This window comes from Trachypithecus francoisi, unplaced genomic scaffold (assembly GCF_009764315.1).
Source record: "Trachypithecus francoisi isolate TF-2019V2 unplaced genomic scaffold, Tfra_2.0 Contig01585, whole genome shotgun sequence".
Taxonomy (NCBI): Eukaryota; Metazoa; Chordata; class Mammalia; order Primates; family Cercopithecidae; genus Trachypithecus; species Trachypithecus francoisi.
Genome location: NW_022681444.1, coordinates 5,158,869 through 5,181,469, shown reverse-complemented (window position 1 = coordinate 5,181,469; position 22,601 = coordinate 5,158,869). Strand labels below are relative to the sequence as shown.

General features: G+C 54.9%; 1 protein-coding gene across 1 annotated transcript in view; it reads left to right on the top strand.

The window, feature by feature from the left end:
• The window catches only part of NIBAN2 (niban apoptosis regulator 2), a 66,549-nt gene that overhangs the window by 20,616 nt on the left and 23,332 nt on the right, over positions 1-22,601 (top strand). The window contains exon 2 of the mRNA XM_033191694.1: positions 17,129-17,259. Within this exon, the coding sequence (XP_033047585.1) occupies positions 17,129-17,259 (131 nt within the window). The remainder of the gene's footprint in view (positions 1-17,128; positions 17,260-22,601) is intronic.

Below are 22,601 nucleotides of genomic sequence, written 5' to 3'. Positions count from 1 at the left end.
GTGTGAGTGGTGGGTGAGCGGGGGCCATGAGGCAGTTTGGGAAGAACCTGACTTGGACTTAGGCAAAGGATATTAGCAGTAGAGGGTGCTTGGCTAATGAGATGTGTGGGGTTTGTGTATCCGAGTTTAGTCCTTTTCCACTGGGGTTGGGCCACAGTGACTCGCACTTACTAGCTGTTAGTTCTTATTGGAACAGAAGCTGGCATTTACTGGGCTCTTCCTGGGAGTCAGGCAGGGTGACAAGTGCGTCTCACACATCTTACTTAGTGCTCACTACAATTCTTGGAGGTGGGTGCTCTTTGACCCTCCAGCCTCTGCTTGCACACCTCCAGTGATGAGGCACTCCCTACCTCCCAGAGTCCCCTCTCCTTCTGGGCATCTGAGGCAGTTAAAAAGCCCTTGCTGGGATCCTGTCTGTCTTCTGTGGATGACTGGAGAATGGGCTCCCTTTGGCTAGGGCATGGCTATGGCTGGGCTTCCCCAGCATCTGTTTTCCAGGGAATTGTCCAACTGTAAGGTTTGGGGAGAGGAATGAAGTCCTCCCTCCTTTCCCCGAGCAGCCCCTGTGTGGTACTCAGCCCATCACAGCTTCCTTCATCACATACCAAGCAAGTCTGAAACTTAATGTTGAAACCCTAGAGGTATTTTCATTAGCATCAATCTGGATGTCTTCAACAATGCAATAAGACAAGAGAAAAAAAAAGGGAAGTACAAATAGAAGACAGCAGGAAAGCCCTCATGGAGTTCAGGAATTGGCGACAACAAAGCACTTTTGGTCTTTGGACTTCTCCACCCTCTAAGGCTGCCTACAAGAAGCAGCGTCTTGGAGAGACCAGGAACTTGCCCAGGGCCACACATGAGTTGGCGGCAGAGCTGGACGAGGACTCAGGGCCCTTGATTTTCCCAACCAGCATCTCTGGTGACGGATGCAGCAGCTAAGGGAGAGGCAGCAAGGCCAGAGTGTCCTCCTTGCCAGTGTCGCGGAGCACAGGGGCCATGGTCTGCCGAGGTTCTCAGGTGTGCGAATTCTTTGGGTGTTGGCTTTCAGAAGTCTTCATTGACATTGATATTTCTCGCTCCACTTCCCCTTTCTGGTGAACTAACCTGAGGGATGAGGGTCCAGAAAGATTGGACCCCTAGCATGTCATCTTCTAATCTCATGACCTGCCAGCTGAGGGACCGGGGAGCTGCTGTTCCGGTCGCCCGTTTCTGGTCCTCATTGCGTGGTGTGAAACGTGGGACAGAGAAGTACTGTGAGCACTAATGAGAGATGCCACTGGGCACCCTGACCTTTCATGGCCTAGCCACTAATGCTGGGACAGATGGAGCTCCTTCGAGAGGTTCCATCACTGCCATTGATAACACCAGCCCACATTTGCCCAGGCTCTGTGGGTTTATTCATTTCACTGAATCCTTATGATACTCTGCAAGATGGGGGATCGTGAGGTTGCTGGTTCTTTTGTTTCTTTTTTTTTTTTGGAGGCGGAGTTTTGCTCTTGTTGCCCAGGCTGGAGTGCAATGGTGTGATCTCAGCTCACCACAACCTCTGCCTCCAGGGTTCAAGCGATTCTCCCGCCTCCGCCTCCCGAGTAGCTGGGATTATAGGCATGCGCCACCACGCCCAGCTAATTTTGTATTTTTAGTAGAGACAGGGTTTCTCCATGTTGGTCAGGTTGGTCTTGAACTCCTGACCTCAGGTGATCCACCCACCTTGGCCTCCCAAAGGGCTGGGATTACAGGCATGAGCCACCATGCCTGGCAGGTTGCTGCTTTTTTTGGTTGTTGTATTTTTTGAGATGGAGTCTTGCTCTGTTGCCCAGGCTGGAGTGCAGTGGTATGATCTCAGCTCACTACAACCTCCGCTTCCTAGGTTCAAGCGATTCTCCTGCCTCAACCTCCTGAGTAGCTGGGATTACAGGCACGCGCCACCATGCCTAGCTAATTTTTGTATTTTTAGTAGAGATGGGGTTTCACCATGTTGGCCAGGTTGGTCTCAAACTCCTGACCTTAGGTGACCTCCCAAAGTGCTGGGATTACAGGCATGAGCCACCACACCTGGCCAGGTTGCTGTTACTCCCATGTTACAGCTGAGGAAACAGAGGTTCAGAGAGAATTGAGCCACATGTTGCTCAAAGTCCTATAGCCAGCAAGGGTGGAGTTAGGATTTGAACTGAGATCTTGTTTCAGAATTGACACTGTACTGTCAAAGGGTCATTCTTGACCTAGGATGTGCTGATAAATCTTTGTGGAATGGATTAACTCTTTCATGCATGTTCGAATCTTGGCCTTTCCCAGGTCTTCTGCTTGGCACACACTCCTTTCCCAGTGTCCTCCCTCCCCTAGCAGGGACTCTTTGTGTCTCAGCTGCTACCTCCCTCTGGGAGGCCTCCGTGACCCTATAGGCTGGGTCAGTCGCCTTCCTGGGCTCCTGTGACCGCCTGTGCTTCTCCCAGTTGGGGCTCAGTAATTGTAGTTTTTGTTGACAATCTGCCTCCCTCATTAGGGTACTCTCTCCTGAGTACCCAGTGGCCAGGATTGCTGAATGAATGAATGAGGGCAACATATACCCTTTCGTGGCCATCGTGATGAAGCCTCAGAGCCTCGCCTGACCTTGGTGACTTGCCTGACATCTGCCATTTTGTCTTTGTCTGCCCTGGCTGATGGAAGACATGGGATCTGGGCTGGGTCCTGTCCTCAGCCCTGCCCCAGTGGTTGTGACCTGTCTGATGGGGCAGGGCTGGGTGGTGACACTGGGGACATCTTGGGGGAAGGGCTCAACCACAGACTCTTCCTGGATATCTCAAGGTCCAACTCCAGGCTGGATGCTGAGGGGAACATTGGTGGTGGGTTCTCAAACAGGCCCAGGGCAGGGATCCAGGCTTGTGGGGGGCACCTGCCAATGTGCATGAGCCACAGCAGAGCACCCTGGGTTCCCAGTCCAGCCTCGGCCCTGGACGTGGCTGAGAGAAGGGGTATGAGGAGCACCTGGGGACAGGCATGTGGATGCTCTTCTGGGGCCTGGGGCAATTTTGACAGGTGGCTGGCTAAGACTCAGGCTCCTGTGGGGGTGGTGAGGATGACAAGAAAGGAATGAAGGCCAGGGACATTGCTGAGAAAAAGTCAACAGCAATGGGTGACTCCGTGTGAGGGGAAAGGAGGGTTGTGTCTACACAACCACTGTCATAGATCAGCCTTCTCCTCGGGTGTGGCCTCGGCCGGGGGGCCCTCAGGACAGCAGCCTTGGGTGCCCACCCCCTGGAGTGTGGTCCTGCTCTGGGTGGTGCTGCTGCTGGGGGCCTCGGCACCCCCTGGGCTGCCCTCCCCAGTGAGGATCTGTGTTCCCAGACGGCAAGGATGCCTCATCCTGGGCTCCCAGAACAAGCTGACACTGTGGGCTGTGGGCTGGGGCCACTGCCAGGCAGGCGGGGTTGGGGGCAGGAGGGGATGAGAGGGCTTTTGTTTCTTTCTGTTTGTGTCAAGATGGGAATCGACTTCCTCCCACCCAGGCAGCCTCGAGGTGTAAAGGAAAGGGCAGCCCCACTGGGCGGGTTTTTGGTCACCCGTTTTTTTGGGGGCATTTCTGTGGGCCTCTGCCTCAGCCCCGCCCTCTCCTCCCAGCCCTCCTGCCTCAAAGCTCACCCTTCCCCACCAGACCTGTTGTGGCCCAGCCCTGGTTAAATATTTGCCAACCGAGAAGAGTTTTCAAGGCAGCCTTGTGAAAAACCCCGGCTGAATCCTGGCTCTGTTGGGCCTGCCCTGCCTCGGTGATGAGACCCAGACGGCCTGTGCCCTCAGACTGTGTCCCAGCCCACCGTGGCCTCCCTGCTGACCTGTTTGGTGCCTGAGACTGGGTGCCCTAACACTTGTTCATCAAGCCCCACCCTGGGCCTGGCAGGAGCCGGGTGCTGGGGAGACAGCGGAGAGCAGTCTCAGTCTGGGGAGCGTCTCAGATGAGGCATTAACTGCGGTTGAGGGGAGTGCCGGGGAACAGGCCAGTGGCTTTGGGAGTGGAGGCCAGGGAGGCTGTGGAGACCTGGGAGGCCGGGACTTGTCTGGAGGGAGGGTTCTGAGGAGGTGGCACTTGAGCCTGGGGAGGAGAAAGAGGAGTTAGCCAGGCACAAGGAGTGGACGCTAGGAGGGCACTCTAGACATGGGACCCCAAGACCAGAGGCCAGATGTCCTCCATTGAGGAGGAAGCTGAGGGGCTGAGGTTGCAGTTCACTTGGGTTTGCTGGGTGTGAAAGCCCCGTTCACTTGTTTCTCCCCAAGCTGGTCTCAGAGGAGCTGGGACACTCACAGGGAAATGGGATCCTGGGCAGCTTTTCCCCATTTCCCCAGCCTCAGTTTCCCTATCTGTCCTAAAGATAGTTTGGACTTGATCTTGGAGGTCCCTTTCCAGGTCCAGTGGCCTGTTAGGGGTGTGTGGCTGGCCCATGAATGAGGCACAGAGCTAACTGTTACATGCATTAGCTCTTGTTGCAATTATGATTATAATTATATGCAAATGGGGAACTGAAGAATAGCATGACGAAGGAGAGGATGTGTGAGCAGGGCCTTGAAAGTCTGGCTAAGATTGTGAACTGTGGAATTGAAGGGAAGGGCGTTCCAGCCAGAGGGTGCAGCATGGATGAAGATGTGGAGGTAGGAAATGGGCGATGGAGGCGAGAGATGCCCAGGGTGTGGGGATGGGAAGGAGCGCGGGACTGAAGTTACGGATCTTGGATGTGATTCTGTGTAACATGCTTGTGGGCTTCAGTGTGCCAGGCCTGTGGTGACAGATTAGTCCACAGTCCCTGGGGCCATCAGAGCCCAGGGAGATCCTTTAGAAAGTGCTTCATGCAACCATCTTCCAGATCTTTCCAGAGCCCGTGGAGTCTAGGTTCAGCCAGCCTGGGCTCACACCGCAGCTTGGATTTTGCCTCCCTGCTTGACAGCTGGCTGACCTGGGACAAGGCCCTGGACCTTCCAGCCTCTGTCTTGATGGCGGGTGATTCCCATACCACTTCCTGCAGCTGTTGTCCGGGTCTATGTCAAATGTCATGAGGTGTCCCCAGCCAGCGTGACACCCATTAGCTTCCGGGTAGGGGGGCTCCCTAACTGTTCTGTGCCTTTTTGTTCCTGGCGTGGTGACAGAGCCTTCCTCCCTGGGCCATTTTGAGAGTTGAGAATGATCTCACACTGGAAGACCCTAGCTGAGGGCTGACTCATGCAGGGTCACATGGCTGTCATTGTCGGGCCTTGTCGTGCTGAGGAATGCTGTCTTTTTTTTTTTTTTTTTTTTTTTTTTTGAGACGGAGTCTCGCTCTGTCGCCCAGGCTGGAGTGCAGTGGCCGGATCTCAGCTCACTGCAAGCTCCGCCTCCTGGGTTTACGCCATTCTCCTGCCTCAGCCTCCCGAGTAGCTGGGACTACAGGCGCCCGCCAACTCGCCCGGCTAGTTTTTTTGTATATTTTAGTAGAGACGGGGTTTCGCCGTGTTAGCCAGGATGGTCTCGATCTCCTGACCTCGCAATCCACCCGTCTCGGCCTCCCAAAGTGCTGGGATTACAGGCTTGAGCCACCGCGCCCGGCCGGAATGCTGTCTTTATGGGAAGAGGTTTCTCCTTGTTAATAACTGGACTCGGGGCCAGGCACAGTAGCTCACACCTGTAACCCCAGCACTTTGGGAGGCTGAGGCAGGTGGATCACCTGAGGTCAGGAGTTCGAGGCCAGCCTGGCCAACATGGTGAAACCCCATCTCTACTAAAAATACAAAAAATTAGCCAGGTGTTATGGTGGACACCTGTAATCCCAGCTACTGGGGAGGCGGAGACAGGAGAATTGCTTGAACCTGGGAGGCAGAGGTTGCAGTGAGCCAAGATCATGCCACTCCACTCCAGCCTGGGCAACAGAGCCAGACTCCATCTCCAAAAAACAAAACAAAACAAAACAAAAGTGGCCTCAGGGAAGGGTGACCCAGCCAAGGGCCCCTGCCCAGCAGGGAGAGAAATGTCAGTGGCAGCCACCTCCCCAAGGAAGGACAGCGCAGTGTACATTTCCTCATCCCGAGGACCCAGCCAAGGGCCTGCTCGGATGTAAGCCTCTGTTTCCGTGGTGAGGAATCTCCGGGGTGTCCGGGGGCTTATTGCTTAGTGGCATGGTGACTCTCTTTTGGGGGTGGATCTGGTCTGAGATTGTCACTTCTGGCCTGTTGCTGTGGGCTTCCCTTCCTTTTCCACTGTGTGTCAGGCCTTGCCTCAGGAGCAGGGGTGCTGCCTGTGGGAGCCACAGGAGGAACAGACCTTTACCCAACAGGAGACCAGCGGTGGGCTGCAGGAATAGGCGGAGGGCTCCCACCCAGCCTGGGGCTTTCCAGGGGGAAGACACACGGTGGCGCGCTGAGGAGTGAGCTTGGCGGAAGACTGTATTCCGGACATGGGGAGCAGCCTCTGCAAGACCCTAGATGACTGGGGCCTGCGGGCATGGTGAGGAGTTCAGCTCCATCCCAGAGGCAGTAGGAGCTGTACCACTGGAAGGTTTCTGAGCCAGGAAGCTTTGGGCAACTCCCCTGTGGCCCCTGTGTGTGGGAAGGATCAGAGGCAGCCAGGATGGAGTAGGCAGGACTTTGGTGGCTGCGGCAGGCACAGGATGGGAGTGGCCTGGCTGGGGGGCAGTGACTAGAGGCACAGGCTAGGTGGCCACTTGACTGGCCCCTGGGTGCTGGGGAGCCCTGTTGGGCTTATGCTAGGGGGCAGGTCATGATGGGGGTGGGAATCCCATAGGCCCTGTTTCTCTCAGGCCCAGAAGGGGGGGTCCCAGGGATCTGCCGTTGCACCCCTTCTTCCAGGGATGGCTCATGGAGGGACCCTGAATCCATCCCTTGCTTTCTCTGGTATGGTCCCCCTTCTGGACAGGAATTGACTGGAGCGGGAACACTCAGCTGTCCTCCCCTTCCCTGGCCTGCCGGATTCTGGCTGCTGGCTCAGGCTCTTCTCGTGGATGGGCTGCTGGTCCCCCTCCTGCTGCTTGATGGAGCCTGTCATTACCCCTCCCACCCCCTGCTTCCCACCTGATTACAGTTCCTGAGCAGGAGCCCTGTGTCTGCCCTTCCCATGGAGGCCACCCGTGGGCTGGTGCTGCGTGGAGGCCAGAGTGAGATGGTTTTGCCCAAACGTTGGTTCCCTATTCTGAGTTCATGTCATTTACAAGCTGTGTATCCTTGGAGAATTTGCTTAACCTCTCTGAGCTTCAGTGTTCTCCTCTGGGAAGTGGGGACAGTGCATGAAATAATGAGTGTGTGTGTGCAGTGCTGTGCTGGGCATAGAGGTGGTGCTGACAAGTGGCTGCTGCTGTTGTGTGTTGATTGTGACAGTAAGTGGGGGGTGAGTAGAAAGGCCCTGGGCGAGGCACTGGCCTCTACCAACCCAGCTCTGTTGGACGTGCTGTGTCACTACCTTTCTGGACCCCAGGCTCTCCCTGCTGTCCCAGGCACATGATGGAGATGGTGATGCTTTGGACAACTCTGAGACCTGGGAAAATGGAGTCCCTGCCCCATCTCTGCCTCTGCTGGTCCCTGGGCTCTGGGGTGGGTGGGGTCGGCGCCCCCTTCCTTCCCCCCCTCCCTATGCTAGACCTGCTCCCCATGCCCTGGGAACCAGGCGGGCAGGTTTGAGCCCGCCCCACCCTACAGGGTGCTGTTACCTGCCTGATTTCAGTCAGCAAACCTCTCAGCCCTGAAACCCTGAAACTGGGCCAGGCCTCGTGGGTGAGGTGTGTCCCTGGAGCCCACTGGAGAGACCAGATGAGCCAGGGATGGGTCTGGCACGGCGCCCTCTGCTTGGCCCAAACCAGGGCTTGCGCCGGCATGTAGCCCCCATGGTGGACATGAGCTGGATGTGGTCACAGCTGGAGATGACCCTCTTCCTCTTGGGCCCACCATCCATGTGGAACAGGGTTTCAGGCTTAGGCACCAGGTCGGGACCAAGGTGCAGATCCTACCTCTGCCTCTTCTCAGCAGCGTGATTTGGCAGAGGAACCCGGTTCTCGGTCACCTGGTCTGAAATGTTCTGCCAGTACCCATACCACCTGGCCCGAGGTTGAGCTGAAGCATCGGGGGCATGGGTCCAAGTAAAATGCTTAGCACAGGTGCGGTACATGGTGGCTTTGGGGAGCGTCGTGAGAAGGCAAAGAAGGAACTCCTCAGCTTGGCATTTGAGGTGCTCCGGGATGCGCCTTTTTAAGTCAATTTTCTGAGAGCCCCTGTACTCCTTCCTCCATTCTCAGCTCAGCAAGCCCCTCTTCTGTAGCCTCAGTCCCCCCATCTGCACAGTTGGTCTGGTACCCTATCCCCCAGCTCCTCAAGCCTCCAGGCCACCCTGGGGCTTCCCCAGTTCTTGCCCAGCCTCACTATCTGCACAGGAAGTAGCATGGTCCTTAACGTTGTCAGTTTGGAAAATCAGAGATTAATTAATGTTCTGGCTGCCTTGGCTGCTGTTGGCGCTGGTCCCAGGGTGGGCCAGGCTGCATGCTCAGCCTGTTTCAAGGGCCTCACTGTGGGTTAGAGGAACCTTGACAAGAGGCATTTCTTAGGAACCCCCATTGGTGACGTGCCCCCTTCTTGCCAGGGTAAAGGGCTTCATGCTCAGTAGCCTGTTCGTCCTGTCATAACCTAGATGTGGCAGATACTGTTGTGCCATTTTGCAGAGGGGAAAATAAGGGCTCAGAGAGGGGAAGTGCCTTGGCCAAGGCCATACAGCTCATAGGTGGCAGAACTGGGACTTGAACCCAGAGCCCGTGTGTCCATGTAGAAATGGTGCCTTGTTTGCAGGTGGTGGGGTGCCTAGTTCTCCCCCTAGTCCTTCTGTCTGGCCCAAGGGGGCTGTGATCAGCTGCTGGTCAGAGCTGACTCACCAGCAGCTTGCAGGAGGTGCTGAGGCCAGCATCCCAGTCAGTTCCTGGGGCCAGGGCAGCACTGATTAGATTGTCGTTGAGATTTTTGGTCAGCTGAGCTGACAGGGACCCACCCTCCCATTTTAAAGGTAGGAAAATTAGGGCCCAGTAAGGATGAAGCAGTAAAGCTCCAGTGGGTCTGGTGATTCTTCACCAGCTCCGACCCAACGGGGGCCAGTGGAGCTGGAAACCCTACATCTCAGTCCCGGCTCTGATACCTGCCAGCTGTGGCCTCGGGAAAGTCACTTTGCCCTCTGAGCCTCAGTTTTCTCATCTGTAAAATGAGGATAGTAAAGCCTTGTGTTGCCTCCTTCTTGGGATCAGGCAAGAACCCAGCAAGAGAATGGAAAACCAGGGCTTTGAAAATAGCACTGTGGGCCGGGTGCGGTGGCTCAAGCCTGTAATCCCAGCACTTTGGGAGGCTGAGACGGGCGGATCACGAGGTCAGGAGATCGAGACCATCCTGGCTAACATGGTGAAACCCCGTCTCTACTAAAAAATACAAAAGGCTGGGCGCGGTGGCTCAAGCCTATAATCCCAGCACTTTGGGAGGCCGAGACGGGCGGATCACGAGGTCAGGAGATCGAGACCATCCTGGCTAATACGGTGAAACCCTGTCTCTACTTAAAAAAATACAAAAAACTAGCCGGGCGACGAGGCGGGCGCCTGTAGTCCCAGCTACTCGGGAGGCTGAGGCAGGAGAATGGCGTAAACCCGGGAGGCGGAGCTTGCAGTGAGCTGAGATCGGCCACTGTACTCCAGCCTGGGTGGCAGAGCAAGACTCCGTCTCAAAAAAAAAAAAAAAAAAAAATACAAAAAACTAGCCGGGCGCCGTGGTGGGCGCCTGTAGTCCCAGCTACTAGGGAGGCTGAGGCAGGAGAATGGCGTAAACCCAGGAGGCGGAGCTTGCAGTGAGCTGAGATCCGGCCACTGCACTCCAGCCTGGGCGACAGAGCAAGACTCTGTCTCAAAAAAAAAGAAAAAAAAGAAAATAACACTGTGGGTCCTCATGAGGCGTCCCTGGGAAGAGAGGCTTTGTGGGGTGGGGCTCTGTGCAGGTTTTGGTGGGAGACAAGGTCCAAAACCCACCTCTTTCCTTTCCAGGCTGTGTGTCTCTCTGAGCCTCACTTTTTTTCTTCCTTTCTTTTTTCGACTGATCCAAATTAGATCTTTATTGTATTTTTCTACATACCTATCATTCCCAAAAGATCAGTCACCTTGATCCTTAATTTTTCTTACTATGAGATATCTAATACACAGTTTTTGTATAAATTAGCCATTTTAAGTATATAGTGAATTCCAGATGTGATGACGACTCACAACTGCGTTTCTTTCCTTTTTTTTTTTTTTGAGATGGAGTCTCACTGTGTCTCCCAGGCTAGAGTACAATGGTACAATCTCAGCTCACTGCAGCCCCTGCCTCCCGGGTTCAAGCAATTATCCTGCCTCAGTCTGCTGAGTAGCTGGGACTACAGGCACCTGCCACCACACCTGGCTAATTTTTGTATTTTTAGTAGAGACGGGGTTTCACCATGTTGGCCAGGCTGGTCTCAAACTCCTGACCTCAAGTGATCCGCCGCCTGGGCCTCCCAAAGTGCTGGGATTCTAGGTGTGAGCCACCGCGCCCTGCCACACAACTGCATTTCTTTTTTTTTTTTTTTTTTTTCTCTTTGAGACGGAGTCTCATTCTGTCACCCAGGCTGGAGTGCAGTGGCGCGATCTCGGCTCACTGCAACCTCTGCCTCTCAGATTCAAGTGATTCTCCTGCCTCAGCCTCCTGAGTAGCTGGGATTACAGGCCTGCACCACCACGCTCGGCTGCATGACTGCGTTTCTAAATAGCCATATGACACTGACTGAGTGCTTCCTGGGTGACAGCCGCTGTGTTTAGCCCGAGTCTCACTTTTCTTCTCTGTCAGATGGGATGCTAATACCTGTTGGGATTAAACAGGCTATGGGCCATGCAGTAAGTTGTTGGTGGCTAGGCACCTATCCCTGGCAAACTCTGGGGATCCAGGGGCAGGGTTAGGAGGACTGGCTTGTGAGGGGGGTCCTTCTCAGTCACCCTCAATAGCCCGATAGGGTGCAGCCCTGGGAGACAGGGTTCCGGTCATATGGGGAGCAGAGCCCCCCTAAGATCCAGAGCACCCCCTTATTCAACCAGCTTGCTGAAAGGCTTAACTCTCAGCTCCACAGCAAACCCACAAGTGTGTGTTGTGAGTTTTGCCCTGGACCTGCATCCCCAAAAGTGGCCTCCTCAGAAGTGGATGCAGCCCAGTACCCATGGAGACACCACGTGGAGACAGAGGCCTGGGATGAGAGTGGCTCCCTGAGGTCCCTGGGCACAGACCAGGATTCAACTCCACTCCCAGAATTCACACGCTGCCCTCTTGGGCTAAGAAGGGAACCAGGACCCCTACAGGCAGGCGCCTTTTGTGACAGCCTCTGTGAGGGGCCTCAGCAGGTTTTGTGGACTGACAGGGTGGCTTTTCCTGAGCCATTTAATTGTTCCAAGCCTCGGTTCATACAGCTGTAAAGTGGGGGTTGTAGTTCCCTGTAGTTCATACGGCTGTAAAGTGTTCCCTCGGTTCATACAGCTGTAAAGTGGGGGTGTAGTTCCCTGTACTCACCTCTGGGCCATTTGAAGAATGGTGTGTGTTGGGGCAAAGAACAGGTAGGCGCTGTGTCTGATGGGCATGGGCTTACTTCCTGCTGGCAGAAGGCGAAAAGGGGGCAACCAATGGCTCTGGGTGCCAGCAGAGGCTGAGGGTTACGCCAGGGGATCCCAGCCACGGTCAGGCGGGACCCCACCTCACACAGGGCCCTGCTGTCCCCGTCGGCTGCCCCGCGTCTGTGATCTTTGTGGAAGCCCTCCCACCGTCATTATTATTTTGTGATTCTTGTCCTGGTTCTTCAGAAAACAAATCTTTACTGGATTGTTTCAAACTATAAAAGTTATACTGCTAATAAACATTTCAAACAGTCTCTTATGACTGCTGTTCTCAGCTGAGCACTGTGGTGATTAGCAGTGACGTTTATGGAGGCCTGGAGCTGAGCACCTCAACACTGTCCGGTCCTGCAGACCTCAGAGCTCGGGAACGGCTTTGGGGAGGCCCATTTACAAATGAAGAATGTGAGGCTCTGAGATCCGGGCGCTTGCAGGGCTGGCATATGGCAGGGCGGGGACTCTGGCCCTGACTTCAAGCTCCTCACCAGGAGGCCGGGCACCTGGGGCCGCAGGGCAGGCTCCGTGAGTCCTGGCCCACTCCATCCTCTGCCTTCTCACCCAGCAGCACCTGGGGCTGAGTCAGTGCAGGGAGGCAGAAAGGATGGGAAAATGTGGAAGGTGACGAAGCTGGCACACACCTTCAGACCGCCCCACCCCAGCCTCTCTGTAGCTCGCAGAAGCGAGTGATCCTACCACCAGCTGGAGCCTAACAGTTCCTGGACCCAGGACCTGCGGGCCAGCCCTGCCTCTGCAGATGGGGGCACAGCCTGTTTCTTCTGTGCCCTCTAAGGGGAGGTAGGGGGCCCGTGGGGCCCTGTAGACAGTGGCTAGAGCCAGGACCAGGAGGGTGGCATGCAGCTGGCTATGGCTCGAACCTGATTGCCTCCATCTGGCTGTGTGACCTCAGCTGAGCTGCTCACCCTCTCTGGCTCACATTCCCCTAACAGGGTGGTAAGTCTGAGTGTTGGAGGCCCCGTCCAACATCTGCCCCAAATCCGTGGTGTGGTGTGTCTCCAGAGGCTGTGGCAGGAAATGGGGAGAGCTGCTCTGGGCAAGTATGGAGAAAAGAGGGGTACCCGGGCTCAGGACCCTCACAGACACCCAGGCCGGTACGTTGCATGGGAGTTTGGGTTGTAAAATCCTGAAGCAACAATGCCGGGAGCAAGAAGGAAAAGTGGGGTACTGGGTGGGGCCCAGAGCTCAGCAGGTGAGGCCGTGGCCAGGCTGGGTCCTCTGGTTGAGCCCTCGCCAGGGCTGTGATGCCCACCTGGGTCCTCTTCCAGCAGGGTCCAGCCAGGAAGGCTCCTGCAAGCCCTTTGTCCAGGCTGGTCCCCTCCGAGTGCTGCTGGCCTTTTGGGTCCCTCTGGCTTCCACACCTGGGGCCCCTAGCACCCGAGTCCTCATCTTCTGCGTCTCTGGGTTACTTCCTCTGTACAAAGCATGTGGCGGTTCCTTCTGTGCTGGCTGAGGACATCTCTCAAAAATGTGCTCGGGGCTGCTTCTGCCAAGAAGCTATCCGTGGCCCTGTTTCCCATGGTCCTCCCTTTCCAGCTCTCCCTTGGTTGCCACCCTTCTTCTGAGCGGGGCGGGCTTCCTGGTGCTGCCTGGGTGCCATCCTTAAGGTCCTTAACCCCTTGCTAATGCTGTCCCCCTACCTCCAGCATGGTGCTCCCTCAGTATCCCTCCGATGACTGCCTCACGGCCTTCTCTTGTTTGGACTTAATAACTATTTGGCTGCTGGACCAACCCCCCACTCTTCTTACCCTCGACGACATCTGCTTGTGCCAGGCCCGGTGCCCAGGATCCAGGGGTGAGCAAAAGGCGACCAGACCCCCACAGCAGAGTTCCCGGCCTCCCTACCCGACCTGTTTGGCTCCTGAATTCTGAGAGCAAGCCTGGGTAGTGAGCAACTCTGGCTCCACCTGGGGCCAACGTGGCAAACCTAGAGGGAACTGCATCCTGGATCCCTGACCCTTGCCAGGGTCCCCTCAGCCCGAGGCCTAGGCCTGTGGGCAGCACTGCGCTGGCCCAGAGACCTGACCTTCAGCCTTGACCTTCAGCTCCCAGCCTGACAGTCAGCGGGTCCCTGCACTCGCATGTCTCCCTTCCTCAGAGCTTTCTACAGCTTCCTCTCCGGTCCGTAGCCCTGCCCCACTTGGGCCTCAATTGTCCCTCGATGGGACATACTGGGCCTTCTCCTGGCTCAGTCTTGCCCTCTTTTGTCCTCCCCAGCCCAGCCCAGGGGCCTTTCTGAACCCAGCTCCTCCTTGCCTGGACTCCATATCTGGACTGTACTGTCCGGGCAGCTGAGCATGGGCTGTGGTCAGGCAGACCTGGGTTCGAGTCCTCACAGCAATGGCAGCTCCCTCCAGGGCCTGGCTCCCTGAGGGCCAGGGTGGCAGATTCCAGCCCTTTGGGATCTGTCTGTGGGCTGGGTGCACTGGGGCTGGCTGGGGGCCTGGAGCCATGGCCAAAGGACCCCTGAGACCTGCAGGCCCAAGCCTGCCATCCTGCCGGCCACATTGATAGAATGCGGATGGGGTGTGTGGCTTAACTCTTCATCCGTGAAATAGGAAGACAACAGCAGTGGCTCCCTGGGATTCTCACGGAGGTTCTCTGGGTTCGCAAACATAAAACCGGCCGTAGCACGGTGGCTGTGCTGGCGACCACCATGGCACCGATGTTATTGTCAGCTTCCATCCTGTTTTCCTATTAGCCCTAATGTGTGACTCTCTTCCACCGGCTCCCTCTCTGCCTCATCGTTTTTCAAAACAATTCCCATGGTCTCCGAGAGAGTTCTGGTTGTTTATGGTTTTTGAAAAATAGGCATTCAAACCAAATTCCTCATTCGTTCTCCCCTTCCTACCCCCAGACTGGAATCTGGACGGACATGACCTCATTCCAGGAAACGGGAGCACAGGGAGCGACAGGGTCTGTGGAGAGGGGGTGGGGGGCCTCTCCCCACCCCCATCACCAAGGCAGGGCCCAGGATGTGGGCAGACACTCAGAAAGGTCACGTGCCTGGGACCCTGGGTATGAGCTGTGAGGCATGGCGTGTGGCATGCCCTCTCAGCCCTCCTCTCAGGCCACCACCTCGTGGCGGGGACCCAGGACTGCATCCCAGCTCCACCACCCACTGGCTGTGTGACCTTATGCCAGTGACTTAACCTCCCAGGGCCTCAGTTACCTCCTCTGTAAAGTGGGGATAACAGTTTCTCCCTCACAGAGCTACAGAGAGGATGGAATGAAATGTCATCCTAACCAGGTGCCCTCGGTACCTGGAGACTGGCCACGGGAGGGGCAGGGTCCTGCCAGCTCCTCTTTTGAGAAAGGACCAGGGCTTTAAAACCTGGAATCCAAGACTGTCAGATGGCAGGGCTTGTCCATCATTAAATCCAGCCTCTCAGTGCATGGGGGGAAGCAGAGGCCCAGAGAGGGGAGCCGCACAGCGGGCCAGCACAAATCCCGGTCGGGGCGCGAGCTGCAGCTTCTTAGGACAAGGAAGCCTCTCCCCTCATGGGTCTGAGACGCTCTCTGGGCCTCCTCCTTCATCTGAACATGGGGACGCCCAGGAGCACAGGTGCTGAGCCTGATGTGGCCTTGGCCTGCCCTCAAGGCCGTAGCACTCACCTGTATTCAGAAACCGCGCAGAAGACAGGAGCAAATAGCCAGTGAAAGCAGAAAGGTTGCTCACTTGGTAGAGGCGTTAATTTTAGAATGTTTATTTTTTTATTATGAAAGGAATCATGATTGTAAAATAATTCGAATGCTGTAAAAGGGAATAAACAGAAAATGAAGTTCACTCTGTACTCCTCACTCCCACACCAGAGGTCCTGCCTTCCCAGCCTGGCATGCTCCTTCCAGACCTCCTCCACGCACCCAAGCCTAAGTCATCTATATGCACAAATAGGAGGAGTTTTGGTTTTGTTATGTGTGTGTTGAGACAGGGTCTTGCTCTGTTGCCCAGGCTGGAGTGCTGTGGCACGATCATAGCTCACTCAGCCTCGACCTCCCTGGGCTTAAGTGACCTTCCCACCTCAGCCTCCTGAATAGCTGGAACTACAGGCACACACCACTACACCTGGCTAATTTTTTTGGTACGATCTTGGTTCACTACAACCTCTGCCTCCTGGGTTCAAGTGATTCTCCTGCCTCAGCCTCCTGAGTAGCTGGGATTACAGGCGCCCGCCACCATGCCTGGCTAATTTTTCTGTAGTAGAGACAGGGTTTCGCCATGTTGGCCAGGATGGCCTTGAACTCCTGACCTCAGGTGATCTGTCCACCTTGTCCTCCCAAAGTGCTGGGATTACAGGTGTGAACCACCGTGCCTGACCAAACTTCTGTATTTTTTGTAGAGATGGGGTCTTGCCGTGTTGCTCAGGCTGGTCTCAAACTCCTGGGCTCAAGCGAGCCACCTGCCTTAGTTTCCCAAAGTGCTGGGATTATAGGTATGAGCCACTGCACCTGGCCAGAAAGAGGTTTTTTTTTTTTTAAATGAGATGATAGTCAACAGGTGACTCTGTCACTTGCTTTCTTAATGGAGTACGAGCCCTTTCCTTTTGTTGGCACCTATCCAGATAGGTCCCTCCATCTTTTTTTAAAAATTTAATTTAATTTAATTTTGTTTTATTTTTATTTATTTATTTTTTTTTATGGAGTCTCGCTCTGTTGCCTAGGCTGGAGTGCAATGGTGCAATCTCGACTCACTGAAACCTCCACCTTCCACCAAACTTCCAGGTTCAAGCAATTCTCCTGCCTCAGCCTCCTGAGTAGCTGGTCTTATAGGTGCCTGCCACCATGCCCGTCTGATTTTTGTATTTTTAGTAGAGACCAGGTTTCGCCGTGTTGGCCAGGCTGGTCTTGAACTCCTGACCTCCAGTGATCCACCCGCTTTGGCCTTGAAAAGTGCTGGGAGCCACCATGCCTGCCTCCTTCCATCTTTTTACTTTTTACTGTCCTGGGTGAACCGATGTATACCTGTCATCCCTAGAGATCACATTCAGCTGCTCCCCGCTATGGCCTCAGTGCACATTTGCCTTTGTGTCCTCCTGCGCATTGTTCTATGGGGTAGATTCTCAGAGGTGGGAGTATCCAAGAACAGGACACCCACCCTCTGAAATGGCTGTCCCCATTCCGGGCACCCCCAGCTCCGAGTGACACGGCCTGTTCGTGCATGTCCCCACCAGTGTGACTAGAGGAAATGGAGTCTTGGTTCTGTTTGCATTTGTTTGATTCTCTGTCTGTGGCCATTGCCCGCTTTCCCATCTGGAGGTTCACCCTTTCCAAGGCAGTTGGTTTTCACAGGAAACGCGGGGCTCTGGCCAGAAATGCAGCGCAGATGAGCGTGAGGAGCCTGTGCAAACAATTCCACATGCGGGAACTTGGGGCTTTGCAGCCACTCCTGCCTAGGGGAAGGATTGCGATGCATCAGCATCCCTAAGGACCTCACGCTCCTGTTTGTCCTTCTCTTCCAGAAAAAACTGGGAAGATCCTGACAGAGTTCCTCCAGTTCTATGAAGACCAGTATGGCGTGGCTCTCTTCAACAGCATGCGCCATGAGATCGAGGGCACGGGGCTGCCGCAGGCCCAGCTGCTCTGGCGCAAGGTGAGACGTGCTGGGAGGGCTCGGGTGGGTTCTGCTCCTTCTTGCCATGTGACCTCAAGGGAGTGACTTTACTTTTCTGGGCCTCAGTTTCCCATTGTTACTCTGATGGCCTCTAAGGGTCCCCCCAGCTTTTTAAAAAATTAATTATTATTTTTTCTTTTTTGAGACAGAGTCTCGCTTTGTCACTCAGGCTGGAGTGCAGTGGTGCGATCTCAGCTCACGGCAACCTCCGCCTCCCAGGTTCAAGGCATTCTACTGCCTCAGCCTCCCGAGTAGCTGGGACTACAGGCGTGCACCACCACGCCCGGCTAAATTTTTGTATTTTTAGTAGAGATGGGGTTTCACCATGTTGGCCAGGCTGGTCTCAAACTCCTGACCTCAAGTCATCTGACCGCCTCAGCCTCCCAAAATGCTGGGATTACAGGCAGGTGTGAGCCACCATGTCCAGCTTATTTTTTTTTTTTTTTTTTTTTGAGACTGGGTCTTGCTGTTGCCCAGGCTGGAGTGCAGTGGCTCAATCATGGCTCACTGCAGCCTCAACCTTCCTGGCTCAAGTGATCCTTCCACCTCAGTCTCTCCAGTTCCTGGGACTACAGGTGCACACCATCACTCTAGGCTAATTTTTGCATTTTTTGTAGAGATGGGGTTTTGCTGTGTTGCCCAGGCAGGTCTCAAACTCCTGGGCTCGAGTGATCCTCCAGCCTCAGCTCCCCAAAAGTGCTGGGATTACAGGCATGAGCCACCATGCCTAGCCTCCTTCCCACTTCTCAATAGGTAGGTAACCCAGGTCGTGTTGTTGAGACCCCTTCAGTCACCGTGGGTGACTCCTCCCAGCTCACCTCCTCCACCATCAGAGCTGGGGCTCTAGAGTCTTGATAGTCTCTAATTCAAGGCAAGCTCCTCCACTAAGAGCCTCAGTTTACTCATCTGTCAAATGGGATGAGAACACCTCCTTCACAGGGTGGTTGTGCCTGAAGCAGGGAAGGCGCTGTCACTGGCCTCATCATAATCTGCTATGATATAGATAGTAGGATGCTGTTTGCTTTGGAAATATTTGTTGAGTGAGGAATTAGAAGCTTCCTGGCTCCAGCCTGAGGGTCAGTATGGGCCAGAGGATGCTGGCAAAGCCTTCTGGGAAGAGGAACCTGTGATTGACTCGGACATGGGGCTGGGGGCGGGACCCAAGAGATCCTCCCACCTTGGCCTCCCAAAGTGCTGGGATTACAGGCCTGAGCTGCTGCACCTGGCCAAGGCTGAGCCTTTAAGTGGCTCATTCAGGATGGCAGAGGCAGGGCCAGCCCAGGGCCCTTTCTGCCGTGACTGCAGCCCACCCGGTGGAGGGAGGTCAGGACCATGTGTCGGAGCTGCTCAGAGCACCACCTTTGCTTTTGGACCCAGAAAAGTTTGCCTCTTCCCCGGTGTCTTGGTAACCTCTTGGCCCTGTGGCAGCAGAGCGGCAGAGGGGCCCGGCTGTGGCCTGGCCTGGGTGTCTGGCAGGTGCGTATCTGTGTGGTAGGAAAGGAAAGAAAAGGAGGCCTTGGACGCAGCCCAGGTGAGTGGGGCCAGAATGGCTCCCCTGTCTGGAAAGAAATGTCATGGGCAGCCCAAGTCCCTGTAATCCAAGACAAGTGGGCTCTGGCTGAGGGCGTGAAGCATTTCCTCTGCGTGAGGCCTCATTTAAGTCTGGGGAGGCAGGAGTGCACATTTATTGTAGAAAAATAGCGGCCGGGCGCGGTGGCTCAAGCCTGTAATCCCAGCACTTTGGGAGGCCGAGACGGGCGGATCACGAGGTCAGGAGATCGAGACCATCCTGGCTAACACGGTGAAACCCCGTCTCTACTAAAAAATACAAAAAACTAGCCGGGCGAGGTGGCGGGCGCCTATGGTCCCAGCTACTCGGGAGGCTGAGGCAGGAGAATGGCGTGAACCCGGGAGGCGGAGCTTGCAGTGAGCTGAGATCCGGCCACTGCACTCCAGCCTGGGCGACAGAGCGAGACTCCGTCTCAAAAAAAAAAAAAAAAAAAGCAACATGTGAGCAAGGAGAGTGAAATGAAACCACTCACCCACAATCCCTGAAAAGCAGTATTTTTGGTCTCATTTTGCCACTCAGGAAACCAATCATCACAATGCAAAGTTACGATAACATCATAATACTAGAAATAATAATATTAATCACCAGTGGTGATCAAAACAAGTGTTGTTTTTTTTTTTTTTTTTTTTTTTTTTGAGACGGAGTCTCGCTCTGTCACCCAGGCTGGAGTGCATGGAGTGCAGTGGCGTGATCTCAGCTCACTGCAAGCTCCGCCTCCTGGGTTTACACCGTTCTCCTGCCTCAGCCTCCCAAGTAGCTGGGACTACAGGCGCCCGCCACCTCGCCCGGCTAGTTTTTTGTATTTTTTAGTAGAGACGGGGTTTCACCGTGTTAGCCAGGATGGTCTCGATCTTCTGACCTCATGATCCGCCCGTCTCGGCCTCCCAAAGTGCTGGGATTACAGGCTTGAGCCACCGCGCCCAGCCAACAGTGGTTTTTATTAGAAACAATAATAGAATACAAATAAAATAAAGTGATAATAATGATAAAATAATAATACAATAGAAATAAGAATAATAAAACAGCAGTTGTCTTTTTGTTTTTTACTTTTTTGAGACGGAGTCTCACTCTGGTGCCTGGGCTGGAGTACAGTAGCACAATCTTGGCTCACTTCAACCTCCACCTCCCAGGTTCAAGCGATTCTCATACCTCAGCCTCCCCACTAGCTGGGATTACAGGCATCCACCACCACACCCGGCTAATTTTTTATATTTTTAGTAGAGACAGGGTTTCACCAAGTTGGCCAGGCTGGTCTGGAACTCCTGACCTTAGGTGATCCACCTGCCTCGGCCTCCCAGAGTGCTAGGATTACTGGCATGTGAGCCACAGTGCCTGGCTAAAACAGCAGTTGTCTGGTGCCTGTACTGTTTGCTCAGCCTGCTGGCCCCACTCTGAGGGAGGGGCTATGATGATGCCCGCATCACAGATGTGGACATTGAGGCTCAGAGATGCGGAGCTGCTTGTCCAGGCTCTGGCAGTGGGTGGTAGTGCCGAGACAGGAGTCCTGGTTGTCTGACCTTGGGGCCTGTGCTCTCTCTGACCGAGGCACTGGAGAGCTTTGCAGTGTCTAGAATATTTTGCCTGAGCTGTCGAGTTCTGTTTCGTTTCCTGCAGACCTTCCAATCGAACACGACTCTGCCATTTGAAAGTCTTAAAAATAAAACCCAGACCCACAGCCAGCCACCCATTGCGAGCTCCCCAGGATCTGGGGGTGGACTGGGTGGTGGGGGTTGTTGAGACTGCCTGGGCCATAAGCCTGCTTCTGCACGGCCTCCTGCTGCGACTGGCCCTGTCCCTGAGTGCCCGTCCCTGTGTCCTGGGGCTCCTGCCCTAAGCAGGGGTGAGATGAAAACCAGAGACCTTTTGCTAGGGTGTTATGAGCGCTCTGTCTGCTCTTTCTAGAAAAGACAGGGATTTGAGCTTGGTGTGGGCAGTTTATATATAGACCACTGGATATAGACCGCTGAGGGCAGCTCTGTGACTTGGGCAAAGCCCACTTTGTGTGGGGGTGGAGGGAATGGTAGGGGAACCATTTTCTTTTCCTGTAAATATTTTTATCCCCGGTAGGAAGAAGCCTGCAGGTCCTATTGTGTGAGCACAATGGGCTCTCCTTCTCCAGGAGTGTGTTGTGTTTCCCCTTGAAGAGTGGCAGAGAGGGAGCTGGGGACAGGGGGACACGGTGAAGGGGGCGGAGGGTCAAGAGGAGACCGGACTGCAGGGATGTGCCAGGGCAGAGCCAGGAAGTCAGGAAGGTGCAGGCATGATGGCAATCACCCTTTCCCCATAACTGCATCTGAGAAATGTTTCTTTTTTTTTTTTTTTTTTTTTTTTTTGAGGCGGAGTCTCGCTCTGTCGCCCGGACTGGAGTGCAGTGGCCAGATCTCAGCTCACTGCAAGCTCCGCCTCCCGGGTTTACGCCATTCTCCTGCCTCAGCCTCCCGAGTAGCTGGGACTACAGACGCCCGCCACCTCGCCCGGCTAGTTTTTGTATTTTTAGTAGAGACGGGGGTTTCGCCATGTTAGCCAGGATGGTCTTGATCTCCTGACCTCGTGATCCGCCCGTCTCGGCCTCTCAAAGTGGTGGGATTACAGGCTTGAGCCACCGCGCCCGGCCGAGAAATGTTTCTTTTTGCAAAATGTGGCTGGGCGCGGTGGCTCAAGCCTGTAATCCCAGCACTTTGGGAGGCCGAGACAGGCGGATCACGAGGTCAGGAGATCGAGACCATTCTGGCTAACATGGCGAAACCCCGTCTCTACTAAAAAATACAAAAAACTAGCCGGGCGAGGTGGCGGGAGCCTGTAGTCCCAGCTACTCGGGAGGCTGAGGCAGGAGAATGGCATAAACCCGGGAGGCGGAGCTTGCAGTGAGCTGAGATCGGCCACTGCACTCCAGCCTGGGCGACAGAGCGAGACTCCATCTCAAAAAAAAAAAAAAAAAAAAAAAATGCACCTTATTTATTGTAGAACAAATAGAATTTGCAGAGGAACACTGTACTCCCCCGGGTTCCCTCCCATCCAAGATGAAGCCTCTCCCATTGTGGCCTGTCTCCTTCCAGAAGCTTCCTGGTGCTTGTCTGCTCAGGACGCCTTGCACCTGGCCATAGCTTCCGCTTGGGCCCCCAACCTGGTTTAAAGATCTCCCTTGTTCCCCATCCCCAGATAAGTCAGTCCCTGAGGATGGGAGGCCGTCAGAGACACTGAGTCCTACCAGTAGTAGTCATGGTGGTCCTGTGTATTAGGCACCTGCCTGTCAGGTGCCAACGCTTACTGTTCCCATTTTACAGATGAGGAAACCGATGCTCAAACTGACGAGACATGCTGTGAGTCAGGCAGAGCTAGGGCTTTGTAGGAAGGTCTGGGCGTTTCTGTAGCCCACGTAGGTCACCAACCTGCCAGGACGTGGGTCAGACATCAAACACCTCCAGACAGAGGCCTCCTCCATCCCCACCCAGATTTAGGGAGGCGTCTCATCAGCCATCAGAGCTGAGAGGCTCTCTGGAGCCACCTTGTTCAAGTTGTCATCTGTCATCGCCCTAAGGGGAAACAGAAGCCTAGAGCCAGGGAGAGACTTGCCCAGGTAGTGGGGCCCTCGCAATCCTGGCCCGTGGGTGTGTCCCCTGTCCCTGGAGTGACCGTGGGGCGCCAGTGCCGCAGCTGTAGGTGGGTGGAGAGCAACCGTCTCCCTAGACCCTTCCAAGGTAGCTGTGACTGCCCAAGGCTGGGATGGAGAGGGAGAGCCTGGCTGTGACCG